At 56.4% G+C, this 23,956-nt stretch overlaps 1 protein-coding gene across 4 annotated transcripts in view; it reads left to right on the top strand.

The window, feature by feature from the left end:
• Positions 1 to 23,956, top strand: part of SHISAL1 (shisa like 1) — a 130,548-nt gene that overhangs the window by 95,026 nt on the left and 11,566 nt on the right. For all 4 annotated transcript variants that reach the window (XM_037006800.2, XM_017670210.3, XM_037006801.2 and 1 more), the window contains exon 4: positions 2,993 to 3,310. In XM_037006800.2, the coding sequence (XP_036862695.2) occupies positions 2,993 to 3,310 (318 nt within the window). The remainder of the gene's footprint in view (positions 1 to 2,992; positions 3,311 to 23,956) is intronic.

Raw genomic sequence — 23,956 nt, 5'->3', positions numbered from 1 at the left:
TATCTGGGCCTCATTTCCTCACTGTAAACTGGGGAGACTGGGTCCTAAGCCATGATATCGTTGCAGGGATTCAGGAACATGGGGCACAGATATGCTGCAGTGCTAGTATTACCACGAACTCCTAGTGAAGGTGTGTAGAGGAGACAAAGTCTATGGAGAGCTTATTCAGGTTATTCACATCAAGGTTGCCACTCTCACCAGCTCACCAAAAGTTCTCGATGCGCCTTGGCCCTGTGCTGAGCACTGGGTATGCGAGGGTAAGTTGGGCTCTGACTCTAGCTTCAAGGATCTCTGATTTTGAGGGGTAGACAGTCCTACAAGACAGCAAAGATGACACAGTGTGTTCTGGGAAACCCAGTGACTTTGGGAGCTCAACACAAGACATTAAGGAAGACTTCCTGGAGGAGGTGATAGCTGAGCTAAGGCATGGAGGCAGCACTAGCTGGGAGCACAGGGGGTAGGGAGCAAGTTCCAGGCAGAGGAGCAGCATGGACAAAGGGCCTGGAGGCTACTTGTCTGCCCTCAGAACCTGGCTGGCACCTGTCCGGGACAGTGCAGCATAATGGGTAGGACTGTGTGCTCTGGAGCTAGGCTTCTGAGTTCAAACCACAGCCACTTAATGGCTGTGAGATCTTAGAAGTTCTCCTAATTCCTTCCCTCCTCAGTCTTCTACCTGTAAAATGGGGATGGTAACGACAGCAATGCCTTCCTTCCCTGTTTGTGTTGGGTGTTGAATGGGCTAACGTCCAAAGCATTTAAAGCAATGAACACTAGCTTCTGCTTTCACTGCCGTTATTGTCTCAGTCCTGGTGGTTCCAGGGCCACCGTGGTCCAGCCACCACCCTGGCTGGCGTCATGGGCTCCCTCCCTAAGAGCAGCATCTGCAAACAGTGGCCCTTGCCTCCCTCGCCCTGCTCCTCTCCCTCAGCCCCCGAGGCTGCTGCCATGGGAACCACCACAGAAAAGCCTGATGCTTAGAGAGAGTCTGTGGGGGCTACTGTGAGCCTGGAGAGAGGGTGCTGGGGAAAGCAGGGGCGGGAGGACTGGGGCCAGGCCCTCCTCTGGCCACATGGGCATCCACCCCAAGACTTCTGCCTCAGCGTGCCAGAGGCTTTTGCCTCTGTTTCCACATCCAGTGTCTCTAAGTGAAGCTAGCTTCCCTTGAAATAAGGCAGCTCAGGGCTTGGCTGTTAGTCATTCACACCCTAGCATGAACAAGGCCCTGAGACTGCTGCATGCCTCTTGGAGGCGGTGGCTGGCGGTGGGGCTGCACAGGGGAGCAAGGGCGGCCGTGACGCAGAATTGTCAGGTTCCTCATTCCCCAAGCAGATGCTGAGCGCCGGGAGCTGGCCAGTGCCTGCTCGACACTAAGACTTGGACACCCAGAGACCTTGAGGGGTGTCCCCCTTGAGAGACCCCCAGGCACCCAAGCCAAGTCTGCCGGTGGAGAACTTGGCCACATAAGGGGAGGGAAGGCATTTCAGACAGGGCACATGTGAGCAAAAGTGAGTGGCCCCAGCCCTGGGCCCAGGAGTTGGAGGGTGACAGCCCCCATCTCAGGGCTGAGGCCAAGCTGGGAAGATACAGGGTCTGGAAATGGACTGGAAGGGGCCTCACCATCATCTTCAGGCCCAGAGACACGCGGGGGTTCTGCCAGGCACACAGTAAAGCCAGGCCAAGAAGGAACAGGAACCAGGTCTCCTGGCTGCTGAGCTGGGCTGCCTGGCTTCAGACGGGGCCTCGAGGACTGCTGTGGGGACCGAGGAGCCTGAGGGGCCCCGTCTGGGTGAGACTGGAGTAGGTCCCTCCCCATGGGGGGTGGGAGGAGAGGCTGGACACTGGCCCCTCAGTAGCGCGTCTCCTCTCTGCCACCCGCCAGCGCACACCCACCTGAACAGATGCCCACAGCAGAGAGCAGGTGCAGGAGGCGTTTGAGTGATTAATCAATCGGTCCTTTTAAACAGCTGCAGTCCCTGGCGGGCACTGTTTGGAATACAGCAGCCCCAGCTGCAGTGGCAAGCCCAGGAAACAGCCCTTCCTGGGCACCCTGGGCACTCAGACCCAGGGGGCAGTGTGTGGAGGGAGACAGGCATGGCCCTAGGTGGCAGGGGCTGGGTTTGAGGAGTACCCAGGGCTGTGGGCCAGAGGAGGAGCCTGGCCCTGCCATGGAGGAGGGGCAGCTTGTCCAGAAGGCTTCCTGGGGGCAACAGTCTCCAAGAGGAGCTGGTGGGATTCAGGCAGGGGAGGAAGGAGGAGGGGAAATAGAAAGGGCTCCCCAGGCAGAAGGCACAGCCTATGCAAAGGCCCTGTGTCAGAGTGGGCAGGGCATGCTCCTCATTAAAGAGGCAGCTTGGCCGGGGGACCAGCCTTCACAAAGGGGCTGTGAACACTCACAGCTTAAAAACCCCCATCACTTCTGTTTCTGGAGTGTGGAGCAGCCCTCAGTGGGGGAATGCTGGGTGAACGAATAAGGGAAACAGTGAGACCCCTGGCTGAGCAGTCTGGTGGTGCTGGCGAAAGGGTTGAGGAGTGGAGGGCGAGGGTGGAGGAGGTGGTGAGGGGTGCAGCAAGGGCGTCCCAGGGGGCGGGAATAGCATAAGCAAAGGCTCGGGGGGCTAGGCAAGCAGGGGGCACTCACAGGAAACAGCAGGCAGGTCCAGGAGCAGCACCCATGCGGGGCCAGGCAGAGGGTGGAGGTCCTTCGGAAGCACCTAAGAGTGTGAGGCCCTGCTGGGATCGCCACCCAAGGACTAGGGTCTAGCGAGAGAGATTCAGCTGGAGCCAGAGCCCAGGACAGTGGGTTCTGGGGGTCTGGGAGAAGGCCGGCAGGACGGGAGGGGGAGAGGAAGAGGATGTGCACACCATCGCCCCTGTTCTCTGGGACCACCGAGGAGCCCCCAAGCCCCGTTCTCTAACCAACCCCTCTGGTTAACTCTGGCCTGAGCAGGGGCACCGTCATCCCCTCTCTCGGTCTCTCTCTGTTTTTCCCCAGCAATTACACTGCCCTGTTGGGAGTGTGGATCTATGGCTTTTTCGTGTTGATGCTGCTGATCTTGGATCTTTTGTATTACTCGGCAATGAACTACGACATTTGCAAGGTTTATCTAGCGAGGTGGGGCCTCCATGGACGGTGGATGAAGCAGGACCCCCAGCGATGGGGAAGCCCTGCCCTGGGCCCCCGGCCAGGGCAGCCAGCCCCACAGCCCCAGCCTCCCCCCGGCGCCCTGCCGCAAGCCACCCAGGCCACGCACACGCTGCAGGGAGCCACCCACAGCCCACCGCTGATGACCTTCCAGAGTTCGTCCGCCTGGTGAGTGGTCGCGATCGAGGCTCAGGCTCTGTGGGTCACTTGTCTTTGAAGAGCTTGGAATATGCTGGATCATTACTGAGCTGCTATGTTTGGTTCACCGACTGCCTGATTATTTGCTTATCTTATTTGCCAAGAAGGATTTGAAGTTGCCCAAGGTTGCATCTGCCTGGACAGGGAAGTCAAAGTGAGAGGAGGAAATGTGGCCAAGGAGCAAGCTTGCAAGTGTACTGTACTTAGAGCCTGCTGTGGGAGTTGTTGCTACTAAGCATTAAATAGAGCTGTGAGTTTCCTGGCTGTCAAGGCCAAAGGGGATAATGGATGGCTTTCTGATTTTTCATGATCTGGTCAAAGTAAGCAAATTAGTTTGTCGGAGGCTGGGGGCATAAGCCTTGTCAGCGTGCAGTTAGAAAATAACTATGTTACTGGTTCCTTGCATGCACATGTGTTACGTATTGTAGGGGCATCAGAGGCAATGTGAGCAGGCTGTCCAGGGATGGCTTGAGAGAAGGAAAAGAAGCTGGTGAGGGAGTGGGATATCCGGGGTTGGCCTGCGAGGGTGGCTACCCCAGCAGAGCCCACTTGCTCTGCCCAAGGGGCATGTTCAAATCTGACTTTCTCTACTGTGACTCGTGTCCCTGCCCATCCCAGTCTAGTGGGAGGTGGGGAATAACCCAGCCTGGGGTCTCTGGGCCATGCAGAGTTGGAGGGAGGGGGAGGGTCTGTGCCTCTGGAAGCAGGAACCACAGTGAGTCAGGCTGGCACCAAGGACAAAAACCAGGCAGAGGACAATCGGCCCTGTTAAGGGGCTGGGTAGTAACACCCATGGGGGCTGAGCTGCAGCCATGGACGTGCAGGATGTGGACCACATCATCCAGCGACGTCCTTATACTGAGCCCACCTGCTGGCAGGTGCAGAAATTTCCAGCACAGTGACCACTGTCAAGTCTGAGAGCCTGGCAGGTAACCTGACGTGGGTGTGAGTCCTTGCTCTGCCGCTCACCAGCTCCGTGGCTCCAGGCGATGACTTCGCCTCCTTGTAACCTTCCGGTACTTACGAAGGAGTGGAGAGGAAGAATGGTCCCTGCCATGCCCGGCACATAGTAGGTACTCAGTTAACTGTTGCTGCTTCCTTGCTGGAGATGCAACCAAGCTAGTTAACGATCATTTAAATAGCAGGTAGTGACCTTTTCAATAATGAATGACTTGAATAATTAATAAGGTACACTTACATCAGCTTGTGCTTATTGATCAAATAATTGCCCCATCTATCATGCAGAAGACAAAGACACAGCCTTGCTTGGCTCAGTTTGACAGATGTTGACTGAGCGCATCCTGCGGGTGGGGGCCTGTGCCCGGCTCCTTGGTGATGCAGCACAGGTGGTGGGTGGAGAAGAGGCTGGTGTCCACCCCGAGGAGCGGGGAGGAGAGACACAAGCCACGCAAAGCTACAGACCATGAAATGTCCTGCGGCCCAGCCCTGATGGGGGTGGGCATCTTGCAGCAGGGATACCTGGGGTTTTGTCAAAATAAACGCCTGGGTCTCACCCAGAGCCTACTGACCCGGAACCTCTCAGGGTGACGCCTGGAAGTACCGCAGTTTGAGAACCACTGGAAAATGTCACACTCAGCCAAGGCTTTTTTTATTTTTTATTTTTTAAAATTTTGTTATCATTAATCTACAATTACATGAAGAACATTATGTTTACTAGGCTTTCCCCTACCCCAAGTCCCCCCCACAAACCCCGTTACAGTCACTGTCCATCAGCATAGTAAGATGTTGCAGAATCACTACTTGTCTTCTCTGTGTTGCACAGTCCTCCCTGTGCCTCCCCCACATTATACATGCTAATCGTGATGCCCCCTTTCTTCTTCCCTGCCCTTATCCCTCCCTACCCTCCCATTCTCCCCAGTCTCTTTCCCTTTGGTAACTGTTAGTCCATTCTTGGGTTCTGTGATTCTGCTGCTGTTTTGTTCCTTCAGTTTTTCTTTTGTTCTTATACTCCACAGATGAGTGAAATCAGTTGGTATTTGTCTTTCTCCACCTGGCTTATTTCACTGAGCATAGTACCCTCTAGCTCCATCCATGTTGTTGCAAATGGTAGGATTTGTTTTCTTGTGGCTGAATAATATTCCATTGTGTATATGTACCACATCTTCTTTATCCATTCATCTACTGATGGGCACTTAGGTTGCTTCCATTTCTTGGCTATTGTAAATAGTGCTGCGATAAACACAGGGGTGCATCTGTCTTTTTCAAACTTGGCTGCTGCATTCTTAGGGTAAATTCCTAGAAGTGGAATTCCTGGGTCAAATGGTAAGTCTATTTTGAGCATTTTGAGGAACCTCCATACTGCTTTCCACAATGGTTGAACTAGTTTACATTCCCACCAGCAGTGTAGGAGGGTTCCCCTTTCTCCACAACCTCGCCAACATTTGTTGTTGTTTGTCTTTTGGATGGTAGCCATCCTTACTGGTGTGAGGTGATGTCTTATTGTGGTTTTAATTTTCAGCCAAGGTTTTTAAGAGCTAAGAATCCACCATCTCGACCATGGTTCTCTGTCCCTCTTGCCCGTCTGGAATGCCTCCTACCTCCCCGAGCATTGACAGGACAGTGCTGTGGAGGCTGTGGGCACAGGGGTGTCACTGGGGAGGTGACCAGGCCCGGGGTGGGCTGCACTCAGTGTTTCTCCCAGAACAAGAGCCACAAGTCTGTACTGATCCATCTCCAAACTCTCACCTGGGTGCTCCAAACACCCACATGCCAGCAGCTGTGAGCTTTCCCAGGCCTCTGGGGAATGCATCCCCAGCTGCTCTGCTCCTTCCCCTTGGCACCCCCAGCCACTGGGCCCAGGCACCCCCACTGCTCCGGGCCCTCTCCACCTGCCCCCTCTTGGCTTCTCCCTCCAGCACAGTGGTTTCCTTGCTCCTTTCTGCCCAGAAGCCCTGCTTTTCCCAAACTCTTCTGCGACCCGATGTGGTCAACCCTCCCCGCAAGACCCTGGGCCTCCCTGGTGACCTTTGCCACCTTGGCCCATAGCTTTCTGCGACCCTGGTTGATGGCCCCTCAGGCCCTCCCTGTCCCACCCCCCTCAGCACCCTCCTGCCACCAGCTGAGGCCTCTCGCAGCCCTCCGGGACCACAGGGCCCTGTCACACAGCCTGACCCGCTGTTCTGTGGGCTGGCTTGTCCCGTTCCCCACAGGGCACAGCCTCAGTGTGCTGTCGCAGCCAGTAGGCCCCCTGTGGGCAGTGCAGCCTGACCTTCCAGTAGGGAAGTTCCAGGGAGGGGCGCGCAGGGCCCGGAGCCTCTTGAACTCTCTGCACAGGACCTGAGGTCTCCCACCTGCTCCCCTCTCTGGCCCTGCAGAGCAGCCCGTGGCAGCTGCCCCCCAAGTGTCTCACCTTCAGCTTTCCTTTCCTCCCCAGACCCGCTGGCCCTCGGGGCCCCTCCCCTGCCGCCGGGATCTGTGTTCCGGGGGTGGTCCTGGATTCTCCAGCCCCTCGAGGCCTCTCCCTCCTTGACCCACCCCCTGTGTCTGCCCACAGGGAGCAGCAGCGCCAGCTGCCGGGGGTCTTTCTCCTGGAGGACAGGCAGGAGGAGGAAGAGGCTAAAAATAGACTCATCACCGTGGGTCCTGAAGTCCTCGCTTTAGGTTCATGCTTATTCCGCAAGCCCTTATAGGGAGGGGAGGGACTTAGGAGTTAAAATCCAGCCCTGGACCACCCCAGGGGAGACTGAGGCAGGAGACCAATCATTGGCCAGACAGGGCAGGTGGAGGCGGGAGCCAGGGGGCAGCGGGCAGTGGTGCTAGAGGTCAGGGCTGCCCCAGACTCCCGGGTTGCTCCTGGCCCTGCTGCAGCAGGACTACTCGGGGAGGGGCGGTCCAAGGGTACACCATCTGGTGCAGGAGGGCTGTGTGGCCAGGAGCAGATGCTGGACCCGTGGGCCAGGCAGTGGACTGCGCTGACCCTCGGCCCCTCAGCTGAGTCCCTCACAGGGCCAAGCACTGGCCAGGCTCATCGAACACTCAGGAACCACCCCAGGAGGCCGTGGAGCTGCTCCACGAACCCTGCTCCAGCTGCCAGTGTGGATCCCGCTGCAGTTCCAGGGACTCGGTCTGCCCCGGGGCGCCATCTCGCCTGGCTCGCTGCCTTATGAAAACTGTTGACATGGCGCTGCTCTTTGTACGTAGTGTCTCCTTTGCCCACCTGACTCTCGGCCTTTTCCTCCCCAGATAGGGCACTTCCAGTGCGCCTGGCCCTGCTGCCCCCTCACAGCCCACAGGGCAGCAGGATGGGCGGCTCCAGGCTCTGTGCTCCCGCCTCCCTCCCTCTGGCCCCTCCGCCCTGCTCTCCAGCCCCCCTACTTGCTCTACCTGGTTTTCTTTATGCCTCAGAACTTCCCACCCTCTGACGAATCACATCATTGTTAGGCTGTGGTTTGCTGGTCTCCCTTGGCGGGGATCTTTGTCTCTGCATTCAGGACACATAGTAGGTGCTCGGCAGATGCTGTTTGAGCAGAGAGGGGTTCCTGTGGTGCTGTCTTCCTTGTTCAAGCCCATCACGTGCTTGTGTTTCTCATCATTGCTGCTGTGGGTCCCGGGTAACACGCAGCGGCTCATGGTCAGACGCTCCTCAAGATGGGCCTGACTTGTCGGAGCCTGGGTTTGCTCACCTGTAAAATGGGGACAGTTATAGCCTGACCTCACAGTGCAGTTGTGGGGACCAGCTGAGGGGGGTTGTCCTCCTGGGAGCCCAGCTTCTCCCCCTAACCCACCATGTCCCTGCTTTGCTTCCATGGCTCCGCCTCCCGGGAGGGCCACAGCTCCTAGCCCAGCTCTCTCTGAAGCCCCAGGCCGCTGCTCACCTCCTTCTAAGATACACTCAGAGCCAGAAGATGCTGGGAACCATGGTTAAACTTACTGTTTGGACACCTCCCATCATTATTTGCAATGGCCCTTGTAACTCCCACCCTGGGAACTGAGCTCAGCAAGGATATTATCCCCCTTTACAGTTGAGCAAGCACAGCCCCAGAGAGGGTAAGTGACTTGCCCAAGGCCACACAGTAAGTCCATGGACTTGAGCCAAGACCCCCACAAACCAAGGTCTCCCAGAACCAAGTCCCGCCCTAAGCCAACTGCCACAGGCCCCATCTATGTCAGAGCCTCTTCCTGACTCATCCCCTGCCTCCCACCCTCCGCTCCAGGCCCACTTCCCCTCCAGCTGTTGCCAATTCACACCTCACTGCTTTTGCACACAGTTATTTCCCCAGAATGCCCTGGGGAACTCCTTTTCATCCTTCAACACCTTCCCTGAAGTCAGAGGTCTGGAAGGGAGCTAAGTTGGGGGCAGTGACAAGGAGAGGAGGCTGCTTAGCCCCCAAACTCTCCCCATCTTCCAGAACTCAGAGGAGATTCCTGACTTGGCCTGGGGAGGGGTTGTTTGTGCATCTCAAACTTTTTTGGGCGTTCAGTCTCCTGGGGTCTTGTTAGATTTGCAAATTCTGCTGTGCCTGGTCTAGGGTGGGCCTGGGATGCTGTATTAATAAACAAACCTCCAGGAGATGCCGACATGCCAGTCTAGGAGGGCGGCCCAAGTGCAGCAAGGACAGACCGCGGCTGGTGGAGCTGGGAGCTCCTCCGCAGTGTGGTTCTGTGGCTTCGGGGCCTGGACTGACAGAAGGAGCCCGGTGGGGTTGAGGAGCTGGCTCGGGAATCCCTGGGGGACACTGAGTTACCTGGCTTCCCTGGAGGGAGAGGAGCAGCCCTCCGTGGTCCACCTGGTCTGCCCAGAGAGCCCCCAGCCAGGAAGAGGCCTTGTTTGCGCAGAAGTGCTGCACCACTCCGTGTGATTTGGAACTAATCTGAATCAGGCTCTGATCCGTGCCTGAGGTGCATTCAGTGGTGGAGGCAGCGCCCTGCCCTCAGGAGGCTCCCAGGCCAATGGGCAATGCAAAGAAGAACCACAGCAACACAGAGAAGCCTGGAGGGCTCCCAGTGAACTGCAGGGGTGGGAGAAGTCAGGGCATGCTTCCTGGAGGAAGAGGTGACATTGAACTGGGCCTGGGGCAGTGAGGGGAGGTCACCTGGTTGGAACAAACTGGAAAAGCCACTCAGACAGAAGAATAGTACAAGTAAAGACCACAGGGAGCCTGGAAACCTTGTGGGGTTGCCGATTCCTGGGACCTCAGGGAGAATCAGGCCTGGAGCCCCTCTAAGCCAAGCAGCCCAGCAAAGCCCCCATGCCACCCTCTCACCTCCTTCCCCCTTTTCTAGACCACCCTCTGCCCTTTACAGGACTCATTCATGCCTCCCCCATGGGTGTGAGTCCCGGAGTTCACCCAACCCCAGAACCTTTCTCTGAATGAAGCTAGGGCATCCCTTTCTTCCTGGCTCTGTGTCCGGAGTCCCTGCTGTGTTGTGTGGCCTCTGCCAGAGCCACCAGCCAAGAGCAAGAAATTCCAGAAAATTAGAAGATAGTGAGGAGAAGACTTCACACCTTCTTTCTCTGACATCACATCAAACACCAAGGAGGCCTCCACAGTTGGAATTCCCAGGACAGGGAATGCCCTTGGGGTGGAGTGTCAAATCTGAGGCTTCAAGCCAGATAGGGAACCTCTGTGCCTGTCCCCTCCCATCTGCGCCTGCGCGCTGGGCCTGGCTTCGCCCACCCCACCCGGTTTACACGGGAAGGCACCAGCTCCCTTCGTCCTGTGCACACAGCTTGGGTGGAAACCCCGGGGGCTGGTCGTGCATCAGTGCTGTTCTGGGAGGTACAGGGCTGCAGAGAGGCCCAGACCGGAGGCCTCCCTGCTGTGTGTCCTCGGGTGAGCTGCTGGCCCTCTCTGAGTCTCAGTACCTACGCTAGACAGTGGTGAAGAGAGTGGAGGTGGGCACACAGAAGGGCCTGCAGGGAGCTGCTGTCCAGGAGCAGGGTGCACCCCGGGGTCTTTTTCTCCGATGGATCATCGGAGTCTGGTTCCGGTGAGCCCCTTTACTGGTAATATTCCCCAGGAGGACAGAGTCTTCCGGGGCTCAGAGCCTCCGTCCTTTCTGCTCCTTCCCTGCCCCAAGGGCCACCATAAACCCAGACAGAGACCCCAACCCAGCCCTCCAAGGAAAAGGCTGGGTGCCCAGGACATGCTGGCCCAGGAGAAGGGACCAGGCCATGTCCACCTTGACCAGCGTCTGTGCTGGGGGACTTCCCACTCACCCCAACAAGTAAACTGATACTGGAGCAGAGGGGAAGCGGGGGATGAAGCAGTTTGGGGGGAAAATCACAGGCAATCTAGAGTTCAATCCCACATCTGCCCTTCTGAGTTGTGTGACCTGGGCAATTCCTGTAACCCCTCACCCCCTTCCCACCCCCGAGGGCTCAGGGGCGAGGAGCTGCATGGAGAGGCCCGGCCGCCCACAGCCAGAGCTCTGTGGTCCATATTGCTCATCTGCTTTCCCTGTTCTAGCCCACCCCCCTGCCCCCGTCCCCAGCCCTCCACCAGCGCCGCCACGGTTTCCTTTCTCCAGACAGAGTCTTCCGTCACAAAAGTGTCCCAGCTCACTGGAGAGAGGTGCACCGGAGGGCCTGGGACCCCAGCTCGGCGCGCTGCCCCTGCAGCTGTCCTTGTCGTCGGCCCGCTTCACCTCTTGGTTGTCATCCACACGTAAAGCTGTGCGTCTTGGGTGATTAATTTAACATTAAGTCACAGCAAGCTTCCTGCATTATTGAATTTTCATAACCACTGTTTTAATTGTCCCTTGAGAGATGATGGCCTGTAACTCAGTGACCCAGTTCCCGGTCTCGGGCCTGGGGCGTCTGACCCCCACTCTGCATGGCTCTCCTCTCAGCGCACCGCTCTTCTCAGGCCCCCGTCCCACAGCCTCTAGGGTCAGAGGGTTTCCCGAGTTGGCACTGAAACCCGCTCCACACCCCAGTCGCGGCTCCCGTTTTGTCACAGGCAGGGGCAGAGTAGTTAGATGCAAAGGCTCTTGGAGGCAGACAGACCTGGGTTCAAATCTTGCTCCCCCATTTTTTAATAGCTGGAGCCCCTCTAACAGGCAGGTCCCTGGTCCCACAGCCTCTGGGCTGGGTACCAGCTGGTCAGGGAGCGGTCAACACTCAGAAAGGGTTTCGATGGATGAACAGGAGTTCTCTGGAAGTGGAGAAAAGGCAACCTAGGCAGAGAGCAATTCAGACAAAGTTGCAGAGGATGGCGAGGGCTGAGGAGACGTGGGGGGCCCTAGGGAGCCCCTGGTCCTGGGCACCAACCCGTCGTGGCTCCCATCGAGCATCCCTTCTGGGTCGCCTCCACTGCTGCCTCCTCGTCCCCCCAACCTTAGACACGGGAGGGCCCAGAGCTCTTTCCCTGAATCTCTTCTCTCTGCCTGCACTCTCCCCTGTGAGCCAACCGGCCCACAGCTCCAGTCTTGCCCACCTGCTCCCAGCCCCCAGGCCTGCCTCCCCGGGAGCCTCTCCCCCAACTCCAGACACATCTTTGCAAACCTAGAGCCCTCGTGGGCAGTGTCTTCTGATGCTCAGTGGACACTGCCAACCACCCCACCCAGTGTGCTTGGCCCCTCTCGCCACTCCCTGGGACTGAATCTCAGAGCCAAGCCTGATACCAGCCCCTTGTCCATCTTCTTGCCAGTTTTATTCACTTGGCATTAAATTAGCCATTATCCTGCAGTTTTCCTTAATTTGTCTAAATATCATTTTAGCAGCTACCCAGTAACCCAGATCCCGTGTGCTGGCATTAAGGTAGCCACTCCCTTACAGCGAGGCATTTTTATAGCTTACTGGTCTGAGAAATAATTTTGCAGGAGGGTAAAAAATATCCTAGAAAATTACGGGTGGCAAAAAACACTTTAACTGTTTATGGTTTTCCCTTTTTATGAATTATTTCCTCTGGGTGGATTCCAGGCTGGGAAATTACTGAGTCAAGAGGTGTGATGGATTTATGGTTCTTTATATAGTGCCCGACTCATTACCAAGGGGACTGTGGCCAGCAGCAGCTTTTGAGGGCGTGCACTTCATGGCCCCCAAAGCAACAGGACACCCCCATTTTCATATGGTTTGCATCTCTTTGATTGTTAGGGCAGTCAGACACCCCTCCTCTCAATTGTTAATGCAGTGCGGTTCCTCCCTTCTGGGTTCCCCATTTATTTTATTGTGACCCCAAGACAGGTGACAATTGACCATAAGCAACATTTATTTCCCAAGCTTCCGTTCCTAGGTGTTCTTGTCTGCAGACCGCCCTCCCCTGTACTATTTACTTAATCCCTTTTTAATTGACTTTAAATCAAATTGTTTTTTTTAGAAAACTCAGACTCGCTCTAAACAACCATACCTTGGATTTAAGACTTATATTTTTCCTAATAACACATTAAAGCAAAAGCATAATATTCAAGATGTGCTGGGGCCACCTCACCCTCACAAGAGCTCGTAGCTAAATTCTCAGGAATTTTGGGGAGCCTGTTGTTAAACAGAGCCACCTAAAAATTAAATGATACAAACTTACAAATGAAATACATGATACTAAACACAAAAATAATAGGTGCCCAAGCTCTTCGCTTCCAAATTATTTCACTGCATTTGCCGCCTATGCTCTTGAGGTTTACACAGCTACTGTATCTGTTCAGTGCCAACCTGTGTAATGGTGGCTGCTAAGCATCTCTCCCCAGCTCTGAGTTTGCTGACCTCATGTTGGCAGTATTTACAGCATGGAAATGGACAGCAGACGCTACAAACAAGGGCTTTTCTTCCCTGGAGGACGGGTTAAATGTTTGTCCACCTGCCACTGTGCTTAACGGCTCAGGTGCTCGCGTACTCAGCCCCTTAGATGACCCGCCTGCCCCAGGGGTCTGTGAACCCCACCACGGAACCTTACTGTGCGCGTTCTTATGTGCCCATGAAGGCAGGATCCCGGGGTTTCCAGGGACACCCAAACACAGGCATAGGGTCACTGGCAGCTGGGACAGAAGCCCAGGTGGTCCTGGAAGGGACACACATCCACTCTTTCCAGCTCCTGGTCCTTCCCCGAGCAGAGATGGCAGGGGACAAGGCAGGTCTCCCCGTCCTGTCACACAGCTAGCTCTCAGCCCCCAGAGGAAACACCTTGGGCAGTCCCTCTGCAAACTCTCCAGCACCATCCGGCTTTTTCTCCTCAGAAGTAGTCTCATTGTCATGAGGATGCAGCCTCCACATCATGAATTCACTCTATTCAACAAGTGCTTGCTGGGGTGGCCATGCCTGTGCTAAGTGCTGGGAGTGGAAACTAGAGAGGCTCTGCCCCACCCATACCCCGGGACGCACAGGAAATCCATCCTGACCCTCCACCGGCCTGCCTGGTCCTCAGCGAAGTCAGCCACAGCGTCAGTATGCCTTAGAGAAGGTTCCCGAGAAGTCACTTTGAAGATGCACTTATGGAAGTAATTAGACTGAGTGTGGCCGCCTGCAGACCCCTTTTCCAGCCTGTGTTCCAGATGCACAGTCCACTCCCTCTGGGCCCAGGACACAGCTCAGCAGGGTGGGCAAGGGAGGGCCTTGTGTCCACCAGCCAGCTCTGCAGGCGCCGTGACCTTGGGCTAGTCACTTGTTCCTCCCAAGCCCAAAGGCTGGGAGGATGTCAGGAGGATGGAGATGGTGCCCGTTGGAACCCAGGCACAGAGCAGGCACTCAGCCATGCGGTGGCCCTCTTCCCAGGCACGTGCTGCCAGGTGGCCATGTCAGACATGCCTCATCCCCAAAGGGGGGTCCTGCAATCTTGCCTGTGCACCGGCCACCCAGCCCTGGGGGAGACCCCACTGCCCACCCAGCACACACAGTTTGGAATCTCAGTTAAAATTCCCTAACCCAGTAACCGCAGCCAGCTACCGTGTGAACGAGGGTGCCAGTTCGCGTGAGCAATTAAAGACGTGTTTCTGCAAGGGCCTGGGAGAATCTGGGGATGTTAGCTGCCAGCCAGAAAAGAGGATGTTCCTTTATGCCAGTCTGACAGGAGTTCCACCTAATTGCCCATAGGCTGCAGCAAGGGCCATATGGAGACAGCGAGGTCGCCCTGAAGGGTCCCCACACCATTCAGTTCGGGGGCTCTTAGCACCCCCAGCTTCCAGACCAGGCACTGCAGGGCAAGGAAGAAAGAACACATCTCCACAGGCACGGGTCGGGGAGGACTGTGGAGTCTTACCTTCTTTATTCCGGCATTAAACTGCTAAAATATTTGCTGCTCAGAATAGATGCTTGTTGGCACAGTGGATGGCTCCCAAAGCGGGCATTCCGGCTCCCGTCAGAATGATGGAAACTGATACTTGCCTGTGGGCCGAGAGGCCATTGGCTCCTCATAAATGCCCTCAGAATGGTCTTCCTCCTGTTTCTAAGGCACCCCAGAGGGTGCTGGGAGGAGCCCATTGTCAGATCGCTTTGGCTGCCACCTCTGGGAGTGATTCCGTCATGCCCTGAGTCCGGGGACATGGCTTCTGGCGTCTCTGGGCACTGTAGTCTGGGCACTGTAACCCAGGCATGTAATGGCAGCAATAACGGCTCTGGGGTTCCCTAGGCTGGGCCGGCACCAGGCTCTGTGCTGCCCAGCTGTGTGTCCTTGGGCAAGCTGCTCCACCTCTCTGAGCTTAGAGATTAGCGGGGGAGCAAGTAATTCCCACCTGGCCGGGGCTTCACGGGGAGGAAATCAGCTAGGATGTGCGGAGGCCCTAGCTCAGCACCCCACCCCTGGGAAGGACCCCAGAGGACTCCCTGTCCATGTCTCTGTCCACTCTGAGCGGGAAGAGGGGTCCCTGCCAAACACCCGCCCCTCCCAGTTTGCTTATCCGACCAGACAAGAATGGGGAGTATTGTGCTGGACTGTTCGGTCGTCAACCTGGTTATCTTGGGATCTTCATATCCCAGAATCTACTCCCCTGGTGCCGGGCTAGGGGGTGGAAGGCTGGGAAAGCTGTCACTGGGTCTTGCTGGCCTCAGAGCCAGGGGACACGGCTGTGGAGGTGCCCCTGGGAGCCAGTGTGTCTTAGGTTTCCTGTCAACGTCCAGCTCTCCTTGTGGACCCCGACCCAGGCCAGCACTCCCCGCAGACGCACAAGGCAGGCGCCTCCCCGGATTCCAGGCCTCTTTGGCTTCCACTCAGTGCCCAGCCCCCCGCCATGGGCCCAGTTCTCCCACCCAGCCCCGCCGAGTGCCCATCCTCTGGAAGACTTCTCTCTCTCTGCTCCCCATTCCCATGACAGTGAGGACCATATAGTCTGTTGTCATGTCTGTGCCCCCTGGACTGGGTGATGGCAGGGACAACCAGCCCTCCTGGGGGTCCCAGTGTCCGGAGCAGAGCCCCGGGCTGGGAGGCACGGCTGCTTGTCCGGCTCCCTCCGCTGCTGCCTTGCTGTTTGATATGGGCAACTGGGTCCCAGGCTTTACTTTCCCCTTATGTGACAGACGCTTCTACAGTGTCTTTCAACTTAAAACCTCCCTGACCTTCTGTCTAGCTAATGGAGATGCCGATCGGGGGCAAGAATGGAGGTGGAAAGTGCTTTGAAAAATTCATAGCAGGATGCAAAGGGAGAGAGTCTTTATTTTTGTACAACAGGAGGAGGGGGTTATGGGCAGGACGACGGTTGAAAAGGACAGCGTCTCGAGCACTCTGTGGCATTTAGTGCAGAATGCAGGTCTCCCGTGAAGGCAATGTCATCAAATATTTACCAAAGTGGCATTAAAAATTAACCTTCAGGATGTAGATGTTTCAAGACCCCAAGCTCCCCAAGAAATGTCTGAAAGTTAGGAAACTGAAGGGACGGGAGGAAGATTACATGTAGGACATGAATAATGAAGGCGCAGAGCCAGACACAGGTCCCCGCAGACCCGCTTCCAAAGCAGGAGCAGCCCCAGCCCTGTGTCCGCAGAAGCCCCCAGTCAGCCCTTCCCTGCCTGCAGGGTAAGAAGAGACCCTCAGCTCGCCTTTCACGGCCCTGTGACCCACCTCTCTGGGCAGCTGGGATCTGTAGAAGGGAAAAGAGTGAGCCTGCCAAGCTTGGAGGAGATTGAGGAGCAGGGAACATTCCAGGCACCAGGAGTGCCTCAGAGGGAAAGTCAGGGTGCAGGAATGTGGGGAGAGCAGGGGGACACAGGAGGGGAGGGTGGGAGATGCAGGCAGGGTCTGCTTGTGCAGGGCCATCGGGAGGAGCGGGCTTCTTATTCCACAGGCAGGGGGACACCCTCAAGGACAGGGACGTGGTCTGCTGTGCCTTTTTATCAGTTCGCTCTGGCAGTGAGTGGGGAGGGGACTGGCAGTCCAGCACAGAGGCCGGCGTGTCACAGGTGGGGATGTCAGCAGGAGCGGAGGTGGCAGAAGCAGGGGGCGGCACCCGCGGGATTGGGACTGGATGGTAAGGAGATGAAGGCTCCAAAGAGGGTGTCTGGGACCCTGGACTGGGCCACTGGGAAGATGCTGCTGTGATTTTCCAAGACTGGGACCCAGGGGCAGGTGTGGGAATCAGCCAGGTGGGGCGTTTTGACTTGGAGGTGCCTGTGAGCATCATGGGTGAGATGATGTTGGGGCCCAGACAAATCGGGGAGGAGCTCAGAGGGCGGGTGGGACCCAGCTTGCATTTGGCCAAGGGCGCTTGTCATTGAGTCTGAGGGGGTGGGGTCCCCTGGGGAGAGGATGATGCGTTCAGGAGCTCTCCAGGGGGCGGAGGGACAGCCGGCAAAGAAGCCTGGGCAGAAGCCGGAGAAAAGCAGGACACCTGGGTCCAGAAGCTTAAAGGGGTGGTGCTCCTGGAGGAGTGGGGTCACCTGCCATCGAATGCCCTGCCCCCTGCCTGTTGCCCCACGATGCCCCTCCCCAGCCTGGAATGCCATCCCTGTCCCACAGCGCAGTCGGTGGGCTCCTCAAAACACATGGGAAGATGCTGGGCGCAGCTGCCTCCAAAAGACATCGTCATTCCCTCCGCCAGCTTTCTGGCCTTTTGCGTTCCCTGGGGTGACAACCACCTTCTTTCTTAGGGAAAGAAAGTGAGTTTCCCTATTAAACTCTTTAAAATGACACAGTGCCTATAAGACACAAAAGAATTCTAATTTGTCAACAGAAAGATCTTTGTTTGGATGGCCTCTCGCCTTCCCTGGAGACCCAGTGAACAGTACTGGGGAGTGAGGGGCTCTTTGGAGAGTACCGCCCCCCGTTTCACCTGCAGTGTGCGACGTGCGCTCCGCAACTGGCAGAGCTGGACCCCGCACCCTTGCTCGCCTCCCAGCAGCTCCTACCAGAAACAGAAAGAAGGACAAGTTCCAGAGAAGCCTGATCCAGAGATGAACTCACTGTGGGGTCCTCTCTCCAAACTGGGCTGCAGCGGCAGCAGGCAGGCGAGGGTGCCGAAGCAGGTTTTGGGTCCAGGAGAGAAGACCCTCTTGTCAGGCAGCCTTGCTGCGCAGTTGACTCGCGTTCCCCAACAGGCAGCGAGCCCCTGTCTTTGCGGTGTGCATGCTGAGATAAATTTCTGAGGCTGCAGTCCAGCTGCATGGTCCCCAAGAGCCTTCTAGTCACAGAATCTCTAGTTTTGCCCCGAGAGCTTGCATCCATTAGCTATTGTTGTGTAACACATTGTTCCAAAACTTAACAGGTTGAAACAACAAACAGTCATTTCACACTTTCTGTGAGCGGGAATCTGGGTGCAGCTTAGCAGGGTCTTACGACTCAGGGTCTGGCACTAGGCTGCAGTCGCGGTGTTGGCAGTCCGGGACAGCAGTCGTGTCGAAGCTGGAGAAGGATCTGGTTCTAAGCTGTCTCACAGGCTCAGGTCCTCACTGGCTGTTGGCTGGGGATATCAGTTATTTGCCATGTAGGGCCTCTCCATGGGGCAACTCACAACATGGCAGCTGGCTTCCCCCAGAAGAGGACTTTGAGAGAGGGAAAGAGAGGGAGAAAGTGCACACGGTGCCCAGCAAGATAGACGCCACAGTCTTTTTGTGACCTAATCTTGGAAGTGACATCCCACCCTGATCACTTCTATTTTGTCTGTTCATTAGACGCTAGTCACTGAGTCCAGCCCTCCCACAAAGGGAGGAGACCACAGCTGAGTGTGACCAGGAGGTGGGCTCTTTGGGGGCCCCCTATGGGCCTCGATAATGAATCAGAGAAGGGGGCAATGAACTGATTGGGGAAAGGTCACACAGCACATGGGTAGCTGGCACCAACACAGGTCTGGGCCTGTGGGGCTCTGGTTCAGTATCTTGGATCACAGGGAAGGCCCCATGCCTGGGGTGCCCCCAGAGCCAGGAGGTGGGGCAGGGAGGCCCGCAGGTTCCCAGGGATGTTGCTGCATCCAAATGTGTGGATTGCCCACCTCAGTCAGGACACCACCCATGTCGTGGACCCTGGCACCCTGGATTTTGCCGGGAGGACAGGTCTACAGGGGATGGAGAAGGTGTATGTGGCCAGCAGAGCACACATACCATGCTGCCCTCCAGTACTCAGAACTTCCACGAGGCCCACTGTGTGCCAGGCTCTGTCCTGGGCATGAGGAGAGGCTGCCAACAGTTCAGAGTCCGAACTGTTTAGATGTTCTGGTTCCTAGAAGGCCTTGGGCCTAACTGCGGCTCCTTCCTGGCCTCTATGGTCCTGCACCTCACCTTACCCAACTATTAAGTGGAGTCACTATCTCTATTTTCTCCCAGAAAGTTGCAAACATTAGATAACATGGATGTGCCAGGGCTCTGAAAAGGCAGGTCCTGGGCAGAGGGCACCCTGGCCAGGAAGCAGGAGATGAAGGCTCATATCCAGGCCCAACCTGAATTTGAGTCCAGTGACAGTTATCAGTTAAAATGCTTTTGCTTTTCAGGCAATAGCAAGTCTCAGGAAGATTGATTTACACAAATAAAGGGAATGTTTAATTCATGCAACTGAACATGCTAGAGGAGAATATGGGCTTCAGGAGAGGTTTGATCCAGCAGCTCCAACCATCTGAAGATCTGGTCTTGCATTTCTTACCTCCACTTGCCTGAGGTCAGGCCCAGCCCTTCCTCCAGGTCACAAGTCCTTTCCCTCCAATCCCACAGCAATGACGATGTCAGCATCTGCACTGGCTCCAACACTGACCCCAGGACTAGGTCTTGCTGGTCCTCACTGTCCCGATGTGGGTCATGTGCCTGTTCCTGGGCCAGTCGCAGTATGGGGTTGAGGAGGAACAGTAATGGACCAATCCATTCAGGGCCCCCCAATGAAGCTGGGGTTGGAGTCAGGCTGAGGGATGCAGCAACCAGCTCAGAATGGGTGAGAGGAATGGACGTGGGGTGTCTGCCAGCCAACACTGCTCCCCCTGCCCTCCAAGCCTCAGGGTCCTCTGGGAACTGGGGGTATCCTGCCTGCCTTTGGGGTGGGGTGGCATGCAAATGAGATGGTGTGTGTGCTACAGATTACCTGTAAATTGGCAGAGCTGCACACACAGAGGTTTCTTTCCCCACAGGCGGAAGCGGCACTCTTGAGATGCTGCGCACTTTAGGAAAGGTCGGGGTGTCGCGAAGCAGCGCCTCCATTGGTTCCTTCAGATGTGTCTGGAGCCGCAGCTGTGCAGCAGACGTGGGGGGAGGCACTTCCGAGGGGAGGCCTGGGTGGCTCACGTTTCATGCTTTCTGCGCTGAAGTCAGTGCACAGAGCTCTCCTAACTGCCTGGCCTGATGAAGTCCAGCCTGTGGCCCGCACTCTGCCTGACCGCTGGCCTTACGGCCTGATGGGACTGGATGGTGCAGGCTCTTAGGTGAGAGCTTCCAGAAAGATTTAATCTGGAAGGTGAGTCCTTCCATGCTCGTATCCACAGCACATTCCTTCACAGCCGTCCACTGCGTGCCTGTGAGCTGAGACACCCCGTCACCTGCCTCCTACCAGCACCTGGCATTGCCAGTCTGCTTCGTAGCTGGTTCCATGACGGCAGCTCCGTGTAGCTTTCATTTGCATTCCCTGCCCCCTCCACCGGTCCATGCTCCTGTTTCACTGCCTCTCATTACTGCGCAGGCACACCTCCTCCAAGTGGCCTCCCATGACCACATCTTTTGTGGCTAAGAGCTCTGGCCTGGGGGACCCCTCTGTGGGGTTGCCATCTCACCCCACAGTTCACTCAGGGTCCTGTGCTGTTTGCTCTTTTGTTAGATGTGGTTTCAAGCATCTGCACCTCTCAGGGTTGCCAGGAAAATGCAATAGAAACCCGGCAGAAAGCTACCAGCCCCTCTCCTGGCATGTTGTCAGCGCTAAATAAACACAGGCTATTATCTTGGCTGAGGGGCACATTGTCTGCAGCTCACCTGGCAGTGAGTCATGCTGGGCCCGTGGCTCCTCTGCTCCTGTCAGAGCGTCGGTATTGTTACAGACACTCAGCCTTCTGGAAGCGTTCATTGTTATTCAAATTGCCAGGTGCTCTGTCTTCTCTTCCCAGTTAGGTTGCAGACACCAGCTGGGTCCCTCCTGGTCCCAGTGGGCCCCACCGCCTGGGTTCCGCTCGGCCCCTCTCTCCCAGGGCAGTCCCCCGCCCGCCTGGCCACTGCCCTGCCTCAGGGCTCTGGCCACCATCCCCGCGGTTAGCAGCAGAGGCTGGACTCCCGGCTCTACCACCCCCTGGATATGTGACCCTGGGCAAGTTACAGGGCCTCTCTGAGGCTCAGTTTCCTCATCTGTAAGTGAGGGTACTAACGGCCCCACCCCATAGGATTGTTAGACAAGCTAAGAGACGTGGGAAGTGCTTGCAACGGCGCCAGCACAGAAGACCGGGTACACATCAGCCCTGACTCCCCTGTATTAGAATTGAGAAGGATCTTCCAAGACTGCTCCCCAGAGCCCTGGGATTGCATCCAAATGCCTTCGCTGGCAGCTGAAGCTCCCCAGACTCACCCTGCCAGGAGCATCTGGTGGCGTCCGCGGGGCCCTCTGAATGGTCTTGGCTCAGGCTCTGCCCTCCTCCCGCGGCTTCCTGCAGCTTCCTGTCTGACTGGGCCAAGGGGCCCAGCTCCGCCTCACTCCCTGAGAGTTTTCCTGACCCCACGCCCACCCCATCCAAGGCCGGGACCCCTGGGACCCAGGCACCCCCTTCTGATGAGGTGTGGATCTGCCGCTCTGGGTTTTGGGTCTTGGCATGACTTCCCAAACAGTCAGAGCCCTCAAGGGTGGGGCGTAGGCCTGACGCGGATCTGTGCTCCCAGCACCCAGCCCAGGCGTGGCAGAAGATGCCACCTGGAAGGGCTTACAGAGGCCCAGGTGGGAGGCATCAACATTGATACTGAGTGACAGAAGCACTGGTGGCCCTGGGCCTGGTCTCCACGGAGCTGTCTGGCAGTGAGGGGCCGGGCCACCGGCAAAGCATCTGGGAGGATGGAGGATGGGTGACCCTAGGATGAGGAGTGGGTCACAGGGCTCTCAGTGTCAGGAGCTGGTGATCACGTGGGAGACAGGGCAGACGGCAGTCCTATATTCGAGGACAGAAGCTCCCTTGGTGGTTTAGGCACGGCTTGCCTCTGAGGCCAGTTGCATTAACTGCCCTAGCAGCTCCACAGTGTCAGGTGGTACTGTCACAAGGCCCATGGGAGTCAGACAAGCTGCATGGGAGGGATGCCCAGTGAGCAGGGTCTTGAAGGATGAGTAGGAGTTTGCCAAGCAGAGAAAGGAGAGTGAGTTCTCAGCGTGTGGGAGCACGTTTGGGCATTCTGGAAAGAAAATCCTTTGAAGTGGAAGCCACAAAAACAGAAGTAGAATTCTGGTGATAAGAGTCCCAGCTCGGGCATCAAAACGTAACCCTCTAAGGAGCCATAGACAGAATATTCGAACATTATTGATTTTTAAATATTTCATATTAAAAATGAATATTTTGTATATTTCATACAATATTTCAAATATTTCATATAAAAGAATATAGCAAAGTGTATATATAAGGCATAAAAAATGATGACATAAGCACCACATCCCCACTGCCCAGCCTGTCAGTACCACAGAGGCCCTCAGCACTCCCCTCCCCAAAGGCCCCCCCACCCCCACCCCCAGGTTTCACCAGCCTGGATTTCCTGCCTGTCAGTCCCAAACAGAGCTGGCTCCCTAGGGAGAGGTGGAGCAGCTTTGGTCCCCAGAGTGTCCCTCTGGGGAAATGCAGACACTGGCCTGGACGTGGAGCCCAGAGGCAGGGACAGCTGTGTGCAGGCCTCGGCCACATTTGGGAAGATGCTGCCTCCACTCAGAGAATGGGAGCCTCATTTCCACATTAACCTGGAACAACAAGGACAAGTGGGAAGGGACACTGTATCTCAGGGGGCCACCCAGAGCAGGGGGCCAGGCTATGAACTACGGGAGGGGTTCGACCCACATTACACAAGTTTTGCAGCTAACTGAGCAGCTGAAAGGACAGTGAGCTGTGAGGTGGTGAGCTTACTGTCCCCGGGGAAAGCCAAGCAAAGACCAAGCAACCAGCTGGACTTCCTCTGCCTTTGCTCTTTCCCCAGCCCCTGGGGATCCCTCTGCCTCAGCATGTACCCCCCACCTGGTATCACTGTCTGCCCCTCCAGATGGGGTCTCCAAGGCTGGTGTCTGAATCATCTACTACATGCTTCCCCCACCCAAGTTCTCAGGGCTGGGATTGAGCAGAAAATACAACACCAGGTAAGCCCTGCCCTCATGGTCATCTGAGCTGGTCGGAAGGCAGGCAGTCCACAAATGGAGGAGACAGGACATCAGCTGGTGGCAGTGAGGACAGCAGGGCCTGGGGGTACAGGAAGGTCAGGAAGGCCTCCCTGAGGAGCCATCTGCACCAAGCCCTGGGGTCCTGAGAAAATGGGCCATGCGTGGGTGCCTAGGAGAACAATCCAGGCAAAGGGAAGAACAAGTGCAAAGGCCCTGAGGCAGGTGCACCCAGGAGAGTTGGAGGGGAAAGTCCCCTGTGGCTGGAAGGAGCGACAAGGAGGCATGACAGGGGACCATGTCGGAAAGGTGGCGGGGCTGAGGGAGCCAGCAGGGAGAACCACCAGGGCCTTGGTGATGAGAAGCCATCAGCAGGTTTCAAGCAGAAGAGATTTAATTTATACTTGCACACAAAAAAAAGCAGAGGCCTCTGACTCCTGTGTCAAGAATACACTGTGGGGAGGGGAGGAAAAGAAGTCAGTCAAGAACCCTGCAATACTCCAGCCAAGACCAGACGGCAGTAGTGGTGGGAGTGCTGAGAAGTGGTGAGATTCTCACTGTGAGTGGTTGAGACAGGCTGAGGAACGGGACGCGGGTGTGAGAGAAAAGGAGTAGGGACAGCTCCGTCTTCTGATCTGAGCAGCTGGAAGGGTGGGGCTGTCAGCCAAGATGGAGAGGCCCAAGGAGGAGTGGGTTTAGAGGGAAGCTCGGGAGCTCGCTTGTGGCCATGCTAAGAACGAGATGCTTGCTAGGCATGCACGGGAGATATCCAGGAGGCAGTTAGGTATTGGGGACTCATGTTCACGGGCGAGGCCTCAGCATGTAGATGATATTAAAGCCACAAATCCTGAGAACGGCACTCTTCATGGAGACTGGAGAACGGGAGGTGGCTGAGCAAGGCGCCCTGGGGCAGCCGACAGACTGGGCTCCTGGACAGCAGCCCGGACCTTTCTGCTGTCTGCATCGTTCTCCACCGCACGGGGAGCCTTGGCTTGTCAACCAGTGT

Source organism: Manis javanica, chromosome 10 (genome assembly GCF_040802235.1).
Source record: "Manis javanica isolate MJ-LG chromosome 10, MJ_LKY, whole genome shotgun sequence".
Lineage (NCBI taxonomy): Eukaryota > Metazoa > Chordata > Mammalia > Pholidota > Manidae > Manis > Manis javanica.
Note: the sequence above shows the minus strand (reverse complement) of the source record. Positions and strands in the feature narration are given on the sequence as shown.